At 44.1% G+C, this 17101-nt stretch overlaps 1 protein-coding gene across 1 annotated transcript in view; it reads right to left on the bottom strand.

The window, feature by feature from the left end:
* ttc27 (tetratricopeptide repeat domain 27) overlaps positions 1-17101 on the bottom strand; it is a 209791-nt gene that overhangs the window by 109660 nt on the left and 83030 nt on the right. The window contains exon 10 of the mRNA XM_068045342.1: positions 3286-3399. Within this exon, the coding sequence (XP_067901443.1) occupies positions 3286-3399 (114 nt within the window). The remainder of the gene's footprint in view (positions 1-3285; positions 3400-17101) is intronic.

Here is a 17101-nt window from a genome sequence, read left to right as displayed (position 1 = left end):
TTTTATTCGTTCAAGGGATATGAGCATCGCTGGCTAAGCCAGCATTTATTGTCCAGCCCTAATTGCCCTCGAGTCGGTGGTGGTGAGCTGCCTTCTTGAACCACTGCAGTCCATGTGGGGTAGGTATACCCACAGTGCTGGTAGGAAGGGAGCGCCAGGATTTTGTCACAGCGACAGTGAAGGAACGGTGATATAGTTCCAAGTCAGGATGGTGTATGGCTTGGAGGGGAACTTGCAGGTTGTGGTGTTCCCATGCATCTGCTACTCTTCTCATTCTAGGTGGTAGAGGTCACAGGTTTGGAAGGTGCTGTCGAAGTAGCCTTGGTGAGTTGCTGCAGTGCATCTTGTAGATGGTACACACTCCTGCCACTGTGCGTCAGTGGTGAAGGCGGTGAATGTTGAAGGTGGTGGATGGGGTGCCAATCAAATGGGCTGCTTTGTCCTGGATGGTGTTGAGCTTCTTGACTGTTTTGTTTAGTTTAGTTTAGAGATACAGCACTGAAACAGGCCCTTCGGCCCACCGAGTCTGTGCCGACCATCAACCACCCATTTATACTAATCCTACACTAATCCCATATTCCTACCTCATCCCCACCTGTCCCTATATTTTCCCTACCACCTACCTATACAAGGGGCAATTTATAATGGCCAATTAACCCATCAACCTGCAAGTCTTTAGCATGTGGGAGGAAACCGGAGCACCCGGAGGAAACCCACGCAGACACAGGGAGAACTTGCAAACTCCACACAGGCAGTACCCAGAATTGAACCCGGGTCGTTGGAGCTGTGAGGCTGCGGTGCTAACCCATCCAGGCAAGTGGACAGTATTCCATCACACTTCTGACTTGTGCCTTGTAGATGGTGGACGTTGGGGAGACAGGAGGTGAGTTACTCACTGTGGAATTCCTAGCCTTTGTCCTGCTCTTGTAGCCACAGTATTGCGTGGCTGGTCTAGTTCAGGTTCTGGTCAACGGTAAGCCCCAGGATGTTGACAGTGAAGGATTCAACGATGGTAATGCCATTGAACATCGAGGGGAGATGGTTAGATTCTTTCTTGTTTGAGATGGTCATTGCCTGGCATTTGTGTGGCATGAATATTACTTGCCACTTATCAGCCCAAGCCTGAATGTTGTCCAGGTCTTGTTGCATTTGGACACGGGCTGCTTCAGTATCTGAGGAGTCGCAAATCATGTTGAACATTGTGCAATCATCAGAGAACATCTCCACTTTTGACCTTATGATGGAGGGAAGGTCATTGATGAAGCAGCTGAAGATTGTTGGGCATAGGACGCTACCCTGAGGAACTCCTGCAGTGGTGTCCTGGGACTGAGATGATTGACCTCCAACAACCACAACTATCTTCTTTTCTATCAGGTATAACTTCAACCAGCGGAGAGTTTGCCCCCCCACTCCCATTGACTCCAGTTTTGCTAGGGCTCCTTGATGCCATACGCGGTCAAATGATGCCTTGATGTCAAAGGCAGTCACTCTCACTTCATCTGCTTTTTGTGTACAGGATATACCTGGGCAATTTTCCACATTTCCGAGTAGATGCTAGTGTTGTAGTAGAACTATTTTACTAGGGGTGTAGAAAGTTCTGGAGCACAAGTCTTCAGAACTTTTGCCGGAATGTTGTCAGGGCCTATAGCCTTTGCAGTAACCAGTGCCTTCAGCCATTTCTTGATATCACATGGAGTGAATCGGATTGGCTGAAGACTGGCACCTGTGATGCTGGGGACCTCCAGAGGAGGCCGAGATGGATCATCCACTCAACACTTCTGGTTGAAGATGGATGCAAATGCTTCAGCCTCGTCTTTGCACTGATGTGCTGGGCTCCCCCATCGTTGAGGATGGGGATATTTGTGGAGGCTCCTCCTCCTGTTTGTTGTTTAATTGTATACCACCATTCATGACCAGATGTGGCAGGACTGTAGAGCTTTGATCAGATCTTTTGGGTGTTGGATAGCTTAGCCCTGTCTATCGCATGCTGCTTTTGCTGTTTTGCATGCAAGTAGTCCTTGGTGTTAGCTTCACCAGGTTGACACCTCATTTTTAGGTATGCCTGGTGCTGCTCCTGGCATGCCCTTGTGCACTCTTCATTGAACCAGGGTTAGTCCCCTGGCTTGATGGTAATGCTAGAGTGGGGATACGCTGGGCCATGAGGTTACAGATTGTGGTTGAGTACAATTCTGCTGCTGCTGATGGCCTACAGCTCCTCATGGTTGCCCAGTTCTGAGTTGCTGGATCTGTTCAAAATCTATTCCATTTAGCACAGTGGTAGTGCCACACAACACGATGGTGGGTACCCTCAATGTGAAGATGGGACTTCGTCTCTACAAAGACTGTTCGATGGTCCCTCCTACCAATACTGTCACAGACAAATGCATCTGTGACAGGTAGACTGGTGAGGATGAAGTCAAGTAGGTTTTTCCCTCTTGTTGGTTCCCTCACAACCTGCCACAGACCCAGGTTAGCAGCTATGTCCTTTAAGACTCGGCCAGTAGTGGTGCTACCAAGCCACTCTTGGTGATGGACACTGAAGTCCCCACCAGAGTACATTCTGTGCCTTTGCTCGACCCTCAATACTTCTTCCAATTGGTGTTCAACATGGAGGAGCACTGATTCATCAGCCGAGGGGGGACGGTAGGTGACAGTCAGGAGGTTTCCTTGACCATGTTTGACCTGATGCTCTGAGACTTCATGGGATCCAGAGTCGATGCTGAAGACTGCCAAGGCAACTCACTCCAGACTGTATACCACTATACTGCCACCTCTGGTGGGTATGTCCTGCTGGTGGGACAGGACATACCCAGGGATGGTGATGGTGATTTCAGGGACATTGTCTGTAAGGTATGACTCCGTGAGTATGACTATGTCAGGCACTTGCTCGACTAGTCTGTGGGACAGCTCTCCCCATTTTGGCACAAGCCCCAGGTGTTAGTGAGAAGAACTTTGCTGGGTCAACAGGGTTGGGTTTGCCGATTGTTGTTTCCTGTGCCTAGGTGGTCTGTCAGGTTTCATTTCTGTTCTTACACCATGTAGCGATTTGGATACAACTGAGTGGCTTGCTAGGCATTTTAGAGTCAACCACATTGCTACAGGATCTATAACCGTAGGTCATTGTTCAGGAGGATGTTGCTTCATTCAAATTGGACATTTTAACAACTTGCCAATTTCCCTTCTATTCCAAACAGATAAGGATGTGCTGACACATATCCTGTCCCAATTCTCATGTTGCACTTAAAAGCTAATACACACATATCTGGAGTAGAAGCAGTGTCCTACCTGTGTCTGCATCATTGCACGTTCAATCCGACGGGAACTACCTTTCTCCAGTTTTGTCCTCAACATTAGGGTGGTTACTTGAATGGCCCAGAACTTTGGCTGAGACAGTATATACTGAAACACAAGGAAATAATATTTATATACTAGTTTTTTTTTTTAAATGTTGCGTTCAGAATTAAAATTCGATAAATGGAAAAGTTATAAAATCAAAGTGACGTTTAAGATTATTTTAGTGTTTGGTGCGTATTTTCAGAACAGAATATTCACTTAATTCCAACTTTGGCAGTGTATTATAAATAAAGAGCTATTCCCTGTGTCAAGAAGTTGACTCTCATCCATTGACCTTCCCTGAAGGTAAATTTGTGAAAACCGATTCAATGTACAGGTAACACAAAATCAAACCCTATTAATGTCAGTTTTCAAAACATTCAGATCTCAACTTCTTTTGCTTTGGTGAAATGGACCCAATCTCATCAGATCTTTGTTATACCTAATTAATACAGTCCAATCGGTTTCGAGAGAATAACATGGGATGATGTTGATTCTCTTACACACGGAAGTTACAAAATATTAATATAAATATACTTTGTAGGCAATATCGTATTATCAAAATTTTATTACTTCCATTATGTGAGCAAAATTAGATCTTGTTCCTAGTGTACCATGTATGGATTTGTCAAACTGTAATAACCTGTTTTCATGAACTGAACAGAATGACTAATGTGTTTATTGGCTTTTATCCTTTAAAGTAGTGAACAAATTCAGCAAAGCGGAATGCTATAGCGCAAACAAACCAATCCAGTGGTTCAGAAGTCCCTTTATCCTTCTCAGTGAGGGTCTGACCCAGAGGTACAGAGGTACCTTCCTCCCTTTCAGTGAGGGTCTGACCCTAGCGGTTTAAGCTGATGTTTCAGGCCACCAGTCATGCTTCAGGAAGGATTCCTCAGTTCTTAAGTGGGGATTGGACAGTAAACTTCAGCAGAGGCAAAATGCATATCTACAATTCAATAGCCTTCCAACACTCAAAGTCCACTCCCACACAAAGCATGGTAACAGGGGTGAAACACCAGACAGCAGCTGCTGCAATATATGCACAACATAATTCACTAGGGTAGGGTGAGACAGAGTAAGGGGAGAAAATCAAAAGGGGAAAAATAAGTTTAAAAAAAAATACAATTATAGATAAGAAATATGCATGACTTCCAATAATGGTGTAAACCAATACTGACTTCAGGTTACTATGCCAACTAACTCTTGAAATAACTGGTAGACACCCAGACCCAGGGGGAATACAATGCTGTTAATGTTTTCAAAGGACCACCCAAATGTCCTATGTTTATACAAAAGTGTTTCTAAATATGATTTACTTATAATCTGTCTCACTTGGCTAGTCTATTGGGAATTTCAATGTGTCAACCTAAGCCAAATATTCTAACTAGTATTTTTAAGAAAAACTTCACAGCATTACAAAATGGGTAGAATTGTTGGAATGAGTTGAATACACACTTAAAGGGGGGAAAAAGAAATGCCTGAGGAAACAGGGTAGAGTTAACAGTGCATGAGAAAAAGAGATAACTTCCCACACATCCTGTTATTCCAAGCACAAAGGGACTCCCATCTTCTGCAGAGCTAATTTTGTTCACAAGGAAGTCAGCACTATTCGTCATATACACCCAACATCCTTTAAAACACTGAAAGAAATTCCCACATTAAAGCGCTCCAGTGTATTTGGGATAATGGTTAGTCTGTGGACATAAAACAATCTGTCAATAATGGATCCAAAAACATCCTTAACCAAACTAAGTCTAATAAGAACCACAGTGTTTATTGGAAAGTGAGTCACACCCATAGGATTTGCTTACTGCCAGTTATGGTTCTGCTTGTGCAATTAGTTTTTTTTAAACACATCGCAGCGCATGTTTCGCTTGGTACTATGTACAGCTGTACTCATTTAAAGCCGCAATGGCACAAAAATATACAATTTTATTAAGTTACTGAAAGCTGTCCAATGATACAAACGTGACACATTATCTCAACTGTAACTGTGAACAACTGTGTGTGTGCATTTATTCACGCAGGAAGGGGCAAAGAACTGGTTGGGGTGGGGGGGGGGGGAAGTTGTTTAATATGTAGAGGGCATTACACAGACTCCACTGGAACACCACATTTAAACGAGTTGATCTGACCGTGGAGATACAGAGCAATGAAACCAAGAGTTTACTCTGCTCAACAAGAGCAGTATTACCACACCACCGAGATGTTATTTTCAACCTCCTATAGCAGCCATCCGAAATGCTTCCGTGTGATTGCCAATTTAGTGCCAAACCATGCAGAACTACAGGCACTCCTGTACAGTGGGTTTGCACCCACTAAGAACAGACCCGAGGCTACAGCCATTTCAGATGGGCCTTTACAGCCAACAGGATTTCTGTCCCATTGATTTTCCAAGCTGTGTCCCAAAGCTGAAAGTATGGTGTGCTAGTGCACAGTGCTATCCAGTTTCCTTTGTAACTCAGCAGCTTGGTCTACTCAATCCAATTCGAAGGTGACCTCAGAGGTTCTGAAATCTCTCTCCCAGTTGCAGAGCTCTATTTGGGTCCAATGGGAACCTGGTATCTAAAAAGACATTTTTGGAGCTGTGGCTTCTACTGATTTACTAGGAAGCACAGTACAGCAGTTCAGCTGGTCCTTTCCAGGGCTGTGTCCTCATGAGCCAGTCTTTAATGGGTTTTATTGGTCATGAAAATTTATATTAATTCAATATGTACAATGTAAGGACTAGGGACCAGTATCATCAGGGCCAGCCATGCTCTGTCATTTCTGACTTAATGATAGAGAGGGGAAACATTCATTAATTACCAGTCACATTACCTTTAGATAAATCCACTGTCACTCTATCACTTCGCCTTATTACTTGTATAGTCCCCTATCATTTAATGTATCATTTCCCTTCCATTCCATTTGTAAATTGGTGAGGTCCTTGACCTTCAGACTGCATTGAAAATGCCAGGGCAATTTGCACTACCGAAATTATGCTGGAGTGAAGGAACTTCAGCTATGTTCCATTGACAAGGCCATGGATGATTGCACCAACCGGATTATGGCTCTGCTAACTCAAGAAGCACAAGGCTGAAATAACTCTGCATCTATTTTAATTTGTTTTGCTATTGTAGTCAGAGATCAAAGGCACAGATGATACCTAATAAGTACCATTCAGCTGGTCCAAATCTCTTAACTGCTATATAAAAAGCAGCAAGGAGGGTCTGAAGTGTAAGAAAAAAAATCTGATCTTCTGTTCATCAGTATTTGATAGCAACTCACCTGAGTTAGTGAGCACAGTTCTGCCAAGAACCAAGTGTTTTAAACAAAATTAAATGCAGAGCCAACTTTACTTACTATTTATATGTGAAACTACGGAACTGGGAGCGGCTTGAGTTTTGCTCAGTTTGAAATGCCCGGAAGGGGAGAAGCGTAAGGGAGCGTGCATGAGGTCATTGTGTGCCTTGAGTTTTACAATAAAGAATAGCTTGGCTTTAGGCAATGTGTTTTACTGAATTGGAGCCCACCCAACATCTCAACAAAAACATTACCTATAGCCAAAGTTTGTTCAGTGACTCCGGTTTTCCCATCCTTGCATATGTGAGCTTATCTGCAGGATTCAGTTAATCTACTCATATTTGTGTCATGCGTAAAATTACTTTGCTGTATATTTATTACCCGTCTTAGCCCACGGACTGCTATCATCGACTTTTCTAATTGCTCATAAATCCCTCTCATTACTGCATGCTCCCAATTCTTTAGGTGATGTTTTCTTTACAATGCTAAATCATGCACAATGAAAGTGGCTGGGTGGCATAGTAGCTTTGCACAGTGTCCTACTTTCCTCAAGGCTAACAAATCCCTGTCTTCACTGCACAGCCCTATTGTACAGGTGACATTCTGTCCACAGGCTAAGTTATGCACAATGAAACTGACTGGGTGGCATACTAGGATTGCACTGTGCTTTTACTGCAGAGGCTCATGGGATGGAAGTCTTCTCTCTGTGTGTACTCATATAGTGAAGGTGCTGCATGAAGTCTGGGCAATTCCAATTTTCTTCTTAGGCAGTCCCTCAGAATCGAGGATGACTTGCTTCCACTCCGGTTTGATGGGTTCTGAAGGTGGCTGATAAGCCCAATGCGCGATCTGTTGACTTTGCCACGAGGGGTAGATGGTGCTTGAAGGGTCAGGTAGATGAGGAGTCTGGAGGCTTGTGCACTCCCTCCGACGCCTCATCTCCTCATTCTCGACGAAGTCTGTGGAGATCCCCATCTGAATGAGCTTTCTCCATCTAGGACTTCTAGGAGCTAGGGACTTTCAAGTGTTGTCAGGGATGCTTGACCTCTTCAGGGATGCTTTGAGGACATCTCTTTGAGGGCATTTCCACTGCCCTCCTGGGGGTCTCCTGCCACGACCAAGTTCTGAGTAGAACAGCTGCTTCAGGAGGCTGGTGTCAGGCATATGAATGACATGCCCTGCCCAGCAGAGCTGGTTTTGGGTGATTAGCGCCCGATGCTGGGCAGATTGGCTTGGGAAACGGCACTGATGTTGGACCACCTTTCTTGCCACCAGATTTACAGGTACCTCTGGTGATACTTCTCTAGTGCTTTGAGGTGCCTATCAGCTGTCCAAGTCTCCACGCATATAGGAACGCAGGGATCACTGCTGCCCAGTAAACCATGATCTTAGTCTCGGGTTTAAGATCCTGATCCTCAAGTACTTTCTTCCTCAGTCAGCCAAAGGCTGAGCTGGCATACTGGAGGTGATTATGAACCTCATCGTCTATATCTGCCTTCGCTGAGAGGAGGGTCCCAAGATAAGGAAAATGGTCCCCATTTTCCAGGATCTCGCCACTGATCTTGATTGACAGGAGGAGGTGTTAGAGTCATAGTCATAGAGTCCTGGAGTTATACAGCACAGAAACAGGCCCATCGTGTCTGTGCCAGCCATCAAGCACCTATCTATTCTAATCTCATGTTGTGCTGTGTTAAATTCCAGAAAGCTTGTTGTGGCAGGATGATGCTGGAGCCTATCTTTACTTAGTTTCACATTTATTGTAGAGTAAAAGGATTACAAACATGTAGCTCCTCACTCAAAAACCTCCACCAGTCTCAGTCACTCAAAAACCTCCACCAGTCTCAGTAAGTGTCTGCTTATAAGTGCTCAAGACAGACCCCAAGTAACACTCTCCACCTGCATATAATTAAAGAACTGAATGTCACAATTAACTGACTAACATGCTGTGGGAGCTGGTTGGAAGAGGACCTTCATTTTCCGAGTGTTTAGTGAAAGACACATTTTCTCATATGCTTCGGAGAAGCAGTGGACAATCAGTGAGCGCATACAAGCGTCATCTGCATACTGAAGCTCGACAACTGAGAATGGAGTGATTTTGGTTTTGGATTGAAGGTGACGTAGGTAGAACAGTTTCCCGTCTGTTCTGTAGATTATCTCTATGCCTGCGGGTAGTTTGCTGGAGATGAGATGTAGCATTGCAGCGAAGAAAACGAAGAGGGTTGGTGCGATGATACAGCATAGCTTGATTCCGATCTTGAGCGAGATAGGGTCTGTGGTGGTTCCGTTGGTGAGGATCACGGCTTGCATGTCATCATGGTGTAGCTGGAGGATGGTGACAAACTTCTGAGGGCAGCCAAATTTGAGCAGGATGCTCCATAAACCGTTATGGTTACGGTGGCTGAAGAGTGCGGCTTTCGTCCATCGAAACGCACGACAGACATGATCTTCACTGTGCGGAAAATCCAAGAGAAATGCAGGAAACAGCACCAACCACTGTACATGGTTTTTCTTGACTTTACAAGCCTTTGAAATTCTAATGGAGCTCCTTGCCAACTCTGCTCCACAGCACAAAGCTTAGCAATGGCACAAATTCAGCAAGAAGAAACATCCATATTGTTAGTCAGTGATATTTTCTAGACAAGTGTAGAGAGTTTTGACTCAAATAAACCCATCTTATATCTGTCTTTGATAATATTGCATGCCGACACTGGGCAGTAAAAACCATCCCACTCCTGAGGACGGACATTGCTCAAAACATTTAGTCCACAAATTATGCTCAAAGTGTTTTGTAAACTGTGAACTTGTAAACTTAAGTCTTTTTTTTGTTCTTCGGATGTGTTAAGTACAGGTGATATATTTATTGCCCATTTGTGGTTGCTCAAATGGTTTGCTAGGCTACTTCAGGGGGCTTTAAGTGTCAATCTGCAGATACAAGCCAGTAGCTTTCATTGCTGTTATATCCTGATTTGTTGGAATTAATGTCACAGCTTGCTATGATTGGATTTGAACTCATCGCCTTGAGGTTGCACGTCCAGTACCATAACCACTATATACCCTTACACTATAGCACAGCTGTTTCTTGCACGAGTAGCTCATTGGTAGGACCCTACAATTTTCATTGGTTATGGCATTTTAAGAATCATGAATTTCACGATTTCACATATTTAAATCAAATTTCCCAGTGTCACAACAAACCATGAAAATGATCTATTTAAAACAAAAGAAAATAGACAAGTGAGGTTTCTGGTTTCAAATGGCATTTATTGTATACTCAAAAACTATTGTAAAAAGCTGACTGTAAACAGGTCATATTCTTTACTCACTGAAGTCAGTGGAAACACGTGTTAGATAATCTAAGACATTATTTCACAATATGTAGCAAAACCTTCAGTAGGTAGTCCTGTCGTAGTTCACTTGCACTTGGCAAGCAACCACCATTTTGCACATTACGTTGAATGAATACTCTCAGCTTTGGGTAATCAAGTTTTTCCAATGGTACATTGGTGCTTGCAAAAGCATCCACAAGTTTCATTGTAATCAACTGACGATTTTCTGAGCTCTCTCTCGACTTCTTAAAAAGAGATGAAATCGTTGCTTGTTTTTTTGCGTGTTCATTTTCCAGCAGTGCAACACTCTCTGTTGTGATGGCTTTCGCACTCTAAGTGGCGCTGAACTGCTACCAGCCGTTTGCGATCCAACAAAACATTGTAGCTTGTACAGTTATTCCACCATCAGCATGCAGAATTTAGCTTTCAAATTCCTTCGCTCAATGTGCTGCAGTAATTGTTGTGGCTGATATTGATTTGCTCATTCTCGCATTCTCACTTGTCTGCTAATATTTGAGACTGCTTCTCTCAAAACTGCACCAGAAGTCCTCCCTCATCTACCAGTGAGTTGAGCCTTGTGTCAATCACTAAAATGCACGATGTTCGCAACATGCCCAGCAATCAGCAAGGTGAGATTTGCAAAATGCCTGACTTCACGGACCATGATGCATTTTTCATGGCCTGAATTTGGTAGGGCCCTACTAATTGGGCTGTGTGGTGTGAGATGGGGAAGGCCCACTGGAGTCTGCTAATGCACAGGACTGAAATGTTTGCATAACGCTTTATAAATGACCAGAGGTTATTCATCCAAATAAGGGGCAAATTTAGAACCTTTGGACTCTTTTCAGAATGACTGTATATGGCAGTGTAATGTGAAGTAATTTTTCAGCTGGAGTATAATCTTTGGATCACTAACCAATATCTGAAAAAAGGCTGCTGCCAAGCCCAAGATGGGGATACCGTCCAGACCACTAGCCTCACAGTTGCAGCACTTCCTCACATATGTTCACCCACTACTTTTCCAGCAACTCAAGTCAGTCACGTTCTTCCGCTCTTCCTACACAAATTAGCAAAAGACTGACCTGCTTATCCAATCACACCCACACCACTTTCTTTTGCCAATCATATATTCACCTTGATTTTTCTTCTCTCCTAAATCAGTCTGATCACAGCCATATGTAAAATGTTTACACTTGTGACCACCACCTTGTTCACTTTCCTGCACTATCGCCAGATGCTGACAACAGCTCCAGAGGCTACAGTGCTCAGCTAACAGGTCACTCTTCACGTACGAGCACTGGATACTGGTTGCTTCTTCAACAGTGAGGCCAGAGGGGGCATCAAGCCAAGTAAAATCCTATCCCACTCCACCAGAGGTGCACTCAACACACATTCTAGCAGGAATCATCAGTGAACCCCAGTTGATTCATTTGTGACTACAGTGCACTATCCCTCCTCATCCTTCTGATCGGGCTGTAGCCTTTGAGATGATTGACTACATCATCTTCCTCCAAAGCCTTTCCTCCATAGTCCAGCTCAGTAGGAATGCCCTTCCCTGGCTTTACTCTTTGCTATCCACCCATAACCAGAGAATCTCCTGCAATGGTTTCTCTTCTCACTCCTGCGCTGTTCCCTATGGAGTCCCTTAAGGATCAATCCTCTGCCCCTCCTATTTTTCATCTACACGCTGCCTTCAGCGACATTATCCAAAGACATGACATCAGGTTCCTCACATACTCTCACGGCATCCAGTTCTACCTCAATGCCACTTCTGTTCACTGAGTACAGCAATGATTTGGATACAGACATAGAGGGAGTGGCGTCGAAATTTGTAAATGATACCAAAATAGGAGGTATAGGTAATAAGTTAGGTGAACAAAGAAATCTGCAAAGGGATACTGATAAGGTGGGGAAAATGAGCTAAAAAGTGGTACAGGGAATTGGATGTCAGTGAGTATGGGTGGATATTTAAAATTTTTTAAAAAGCAGTCACTATACTTTGAAGAGAAGTAGGTTTGGTGCTGTGGAAGAGCAGGGGTAACAGGGTACAGGTTCACAGGACATTAAAGGCAACTGCTTAAATTGATAGGGCTGCAAAAATTGCGAACAGAAATCTATGTTTATCTCAAGAGGGTATAGAATATAAAAGGCAAAAGGTAACGACGAGCCTATATAAAAGCTTAATAAGCTCTCAGTTAAAAGTACTAAGTGCAGCACTGGGATCTGCACTATAGCAGGGATATTGCAGCTTGAGAGGGGGTACAATGCAGATTCAGTGGGATGTTGACTGGTATGAGGAAATAAAACTACAAGACTGGGGAAAAAGTTGCTTTTTTTCATTACAGCTATGCAGATTATGAGGTAATATGACATGTGTTTATAAAGTTATGAAAGGATGGAATAGAACAGATAGAAGCAGAATGTTTCAAGTAGCTGAGGGGGTCAAGAACAAGTGGCCATAGATACAAGATTAAATGCAAGAGATTTAAAACACAGGACTGGAGAAATCTCTTCACACAGAATTGTAAGACTGTGGAATTCATTTCCAAGGTTAGTGGTTGAGGCAGATATTGTCAACATTCAAAAGTAGATTGGATCAGTGGATGAAGGTAAAGGAGTTGAAGGGACATGGGAACAAGTTTAAACTATTTGCTTATGTGGAGGTATATGCAACGTGAACTGGTTTGGACAAATGGCCTTTTTCCATGTTATAACTTCTATGTATGATTAGACGAACCAGAAAGATTGGTTGGATCCCAGACTCTGGTAGTTAGCTGATCTCAGCTGGGGCATAACAATTGGCCTCAGCTTCCTGGATTAGGAAAGGGAAAAGGAAAATAGGGATTCCTGCTATACGGTGATTTCTGTTGAAAAGTTCGTATGTGGAGCGCTGTGTGCGCATGTGTGCAGAAGTGTGGGTGCATATGGGGAGGGGCACACACGGAGGAATGCGAGTGCTCGCAGGAAGGAGCGTGCAGCTGGGGAGAGGGGTGGGACTTGTGTGGGGGAAGGGAGGGGCCTGTGTGGGAGATGGGGAGGCTTTTGTGTGACAAACTGCTTGTGTACGTGAGTGGAGTAGCTTTTGTGGAGGGGTGTGTGTGTGTGTGTTTTGGGGGGGGGGGGTGGGGGGAGGGGAGGTTGTATGCATGCACATATGCAAATACATGTGCAAACACATCAAGTGAGATTAGGAAAGGACTCAGATCCAAGGCTGTTCACCTGCTCACATTCATGGTCAATACCAGGGTTTCCCAAATAAATGACTGGGAACCATTATATTTGGATCACACTGTAGGATGCAATGCTAGATAGAAAGGTACCTCTGTTGAGTTATTCATATATTATTTTTATAATCTGTTACTGAGAATGTAAGCAGAACTGTGAATCAAAGCTCAGAGAGATGTGTATTTGAGATAGATCAATGGAGGGAAAATATGTAAGACATTTCTGAAAGCACAGTGACAGTCAGAGAGAGGGAGAGAGAGATCGTGGTAAGGACGATGAACAAGTGGAGCATGTCTGAATACAATGAGGAACCATGGTGCAGGCTCAGACATGAAAAACACAGTCACTTGGGCAATGTACTGCAGGGCTAGCAGCAACTGGACCCCTCCATCTTCAGAGATGGGAGCAACAGAACGAAAATCAGGTGGCTGTGGAGGTAGTGAAGGGAAGGGTAATGAGTGATGCAGATGTCCACCAAAGCTACTAAGTATCATCACCTCATTCCATGACAATATGAAAGGCACAATTCAACATGGTGGCTCCTCATCAGAGCCCTTTCCTATCCTGAGTGGTGTGAAACAGGGCTGTGTTCTCGCACCCACACTTTTTGGGATTTTCTTCTCCCTGCTGCTTTCACATGCGTTCAAATCCTCTGAAGAAGGAATTTTCCTCCACACAAGATCAGGGGGCAGGTTGTTCAACCTTGCCCGTCTAAGAGCGAAGTCCAAAGTACGGAAAGTCCTCATCAGAGAACTCCTCTTTGCTGACGATGCTGCTTTAACATCTCACACTGAAGAATGCCTGCAGAGTCTCATCGACAGGTTTGCGTCTGCCTGCAATGAATTTGGCCTAACCATCAGCCTCAAGAAAACGAACATCATGGGGCAGGATGTCAGAAATGCTCCATCCATCAATATTGGCGACCACGCTCTGGAAGTGGTTCAAGAGTTCACCTACCTAGGCTCAACTATCACCAGTAACCTGTCTCTAGATGCAGAAATCAACAAGCGCATGGGTAAGGCTTCCACTGCTATGTTCAGACTGGCCAAGAGAGTGTGGGAAAATGGCGCACTGACACGGAACACAAAAGTCCGAGTGTATCAGGCCTGTGTCCTCAGTACCTTGCTCTACGGCAGCGAGGCCTGGACAACGTATGCCAGCCAAGAGCGACGTCTCAATTCATTCCATCTTCGCTGTCTTCGGAGAATACTTGGCATCAGGTGGCAGGACTATATCTCCAACACAGAAGTCCTTGAAGCGGCCAACATCCCCAGCTTATACACACTACTGAGTCAGCGGCGCTTGAGATGGCTTGGCCATGTGAGCCGCATGGAAGATGGCAGGATCCCCAAAGACACATTGTACAGCGAGCTCGCCACTGGTATCAGACCCACCGGCCGTCCATGTCTCCGTTATAAAGACGTCTGCAAACGCGACATGAAATCGTGTGACATTGATCACAAGTCGTGGGAGTCAGTTGCCAGCATTCGCCAGAGCTGGCGGGCAGCCATAAAGACAGGGCTAAATTGTGGCGAGTCGAAGAGACTTAGTAGTTGGCAGGAAAAAAGACAGAGGCGCAAGGGGAGAGCCAACTGTGCAACAGCCCCAACAAACAAATTTCTCTGCAGCACCTGTGGAAGAGCCTGTCACTCCAGAATTGGCCTTTATAGCCACTCCAGGCGCTGCTTCACAAACCACTGACCACCTCCAGGCGCGTATCCATTGTCTCTCGAGATAAGGAGGCCCAAAAGAAGTCCCCAAGAATGGAACCATCGTGTCTACATTCTGCACCCAGTGTCAGCATTAAATATTGTCAAGTCACTATAATTCAGAAAAGTTGCAGAATAAAGTTGCCTCTGCTCTGCCGCAACAAAAAAAAGCCTTAGAATAGCAACCCTGCTATACTGGCAGCCAACCTTCTGGTCTCTCTAAAGCCCTGTTTATGTTTTAGTTTAGTTTAGTTTAGTTTAGAGATACAGCACTGAAACAGGCCCTTCAGCCCACCGAGTCTGTGCCGACCATCAACCACCCATTTATACCAATCCTACACTAATCCCATATTCCTACCACATCCCCACCTGTCCCTATATTTCCCTACCACCTACCTATACTAGTGGCAATTTATAATGGCCAATTAACCTATCAACCAGCAAGTCTTTGGCATGTGGGAGGAAACCAGAGCACCTGGAGGAAACCCACGCAGACACAGGGAGAACTTGCAAACTCCTTTGGGAATCAAGTGATTAGGCACCTAACCATCTTGCTCTCCTACACAGCACTGTGCACGTCACTGGAATGCTGCAGGATTGACAATGACATGAGTGATACTACTGTGATTCTGTAATTCAAGTACAATTGAAAAATTCAAGTACACACCAAATACTGAGAGGCAAAAACCAATGTTAAGAAACCATCTGCCATTTCACTGCACCACAATTCTCATAATTCAACAGCAGACCATCCACTAACAGTGAAATAGAAAGGGTTCTCATAGGCCACAGTAAAGCTACCAAGTGGGAGCTGCATAATCATCTGGTAACTAAACTGAGGTGGAAACTTGGTGTGCTCTCATTTGACTGACTGACAATACAAACAACACACAAGGGACAACTGCAACTCAGTGCCAATTAAAAGCTTAATTATTGGTAGTCCTGTGGCGTAAATCACAACAAGGATTTACCAAAACCCATTTCGGGTCCTTACAGCCAGTGGAGTTGAGGCATTTTAATCCCATCAATCTGGCATGTATTCAAGCCCATATGAAATAGCAGTCAGAGTTGCAACCCATTGTGCCATCTGGTCCCCTAACAGTGACTCATATTATTGACTTTAATTCCTATTGTTTTTCCATGGGTCAGGAAAAAAAGTCAGTGACCACATGTGGGTGGTATGTCTAGATGAAGGTGGAGAAACACTCAGCCAGAATACAGCTTAGAAAAAAGTATAGGGCATCATATATAGCATATTAGGAGTCACTGATATTCTAATTTCTAGTGCATGAATACAAGATGCTTTGCTAATCCATTTGCTGCCCCTGAAATCACCTTTAACATTGAAACCATTCAGACAGCAATATGGTCCTTTTTGCAAACTCTTCACTGACTTTCCTAAGTTACACACACAGATGCAGTTATAATGCTAGTTTCACATAATACTGGGGGACATTTGAAGTTTCGAAGTAAGTGAATCATCAAACCTCCCAATTAACTTATTTTATAGCAAACTGCAACATTCAATCACTTACTGAGTTAAGAGCTTGTTTCCATAATATTAAAAGCCACATTTTGATTAATGTTTTGCACGCTCCTGTTTAGATCAATAATGAGTCAGTAGAGACAATTTTGTACTCTCTGAGGGTAAGGGGCACCAATTTACTGCTGTCATGATGTGATACCTTTACAACTTGTACTATAAATCTTCAGACATCTTATACTCATAGATTAGCTCAAGGGATCATGGAGAATGTTTTTACAAATGCAGAACTCATCAGGAGTAGTTCATTGAAAAATAAATCATGCTAGGACAGCTACCATGAAAGCCATAAATGGATTAATTTTTATACATACATAGCTAGTTAACTGGTGACAAATCTGCTGCAATTTAAGGGTTTAAGCACAACTTTTTGCCCGAGCTGAATCCATACGGTAAGATCACATTTCCTCCCTTGCAGACTGACAGCAGGACACTAACTCCACGAGCCAGGAGAACGAGTAAAGGAACGGCAGACTGGTTGTCAAGCGGACAGTAGGGATTCAAGCTGGATACGACGCTAGATTCTCCACTCTATGGCCTGCGAGTTTGCTTTGCTCAAACTTGAGAGGCTGAGAGCCAACAAAGCTCAGAGGCACACAGGCATGAATGACAGGCAGCCCCGAGAACTCAACTCATAGTTCTCAACTTGGGAATTTGAGATTTCTCCTGATTGAGAG

The sequence above is a fragment of the Heterodontus francisci genome, chromosome 13 (genome assembly GCF_036365525.1).
Source record: "Heterodontus francisci isolate sHetFra1 chromosome 13, sHetFra1.hap1, whole genome shotgun sequence".
In the NCBI taxonomy this organism is placed as follows: domain Eukaryota; kingdom Metazoa; phylum Chordata; class Chondrichthyes; order Heterodontiformes; family Heterodontidae; genus Heterodontus; species Heterodontus francisci.
The sequence above is the reverse complement of the archived record's forward strand: the minus strand, read 5'-3'. Positions and strand labels throughout refer to the sequence as shown.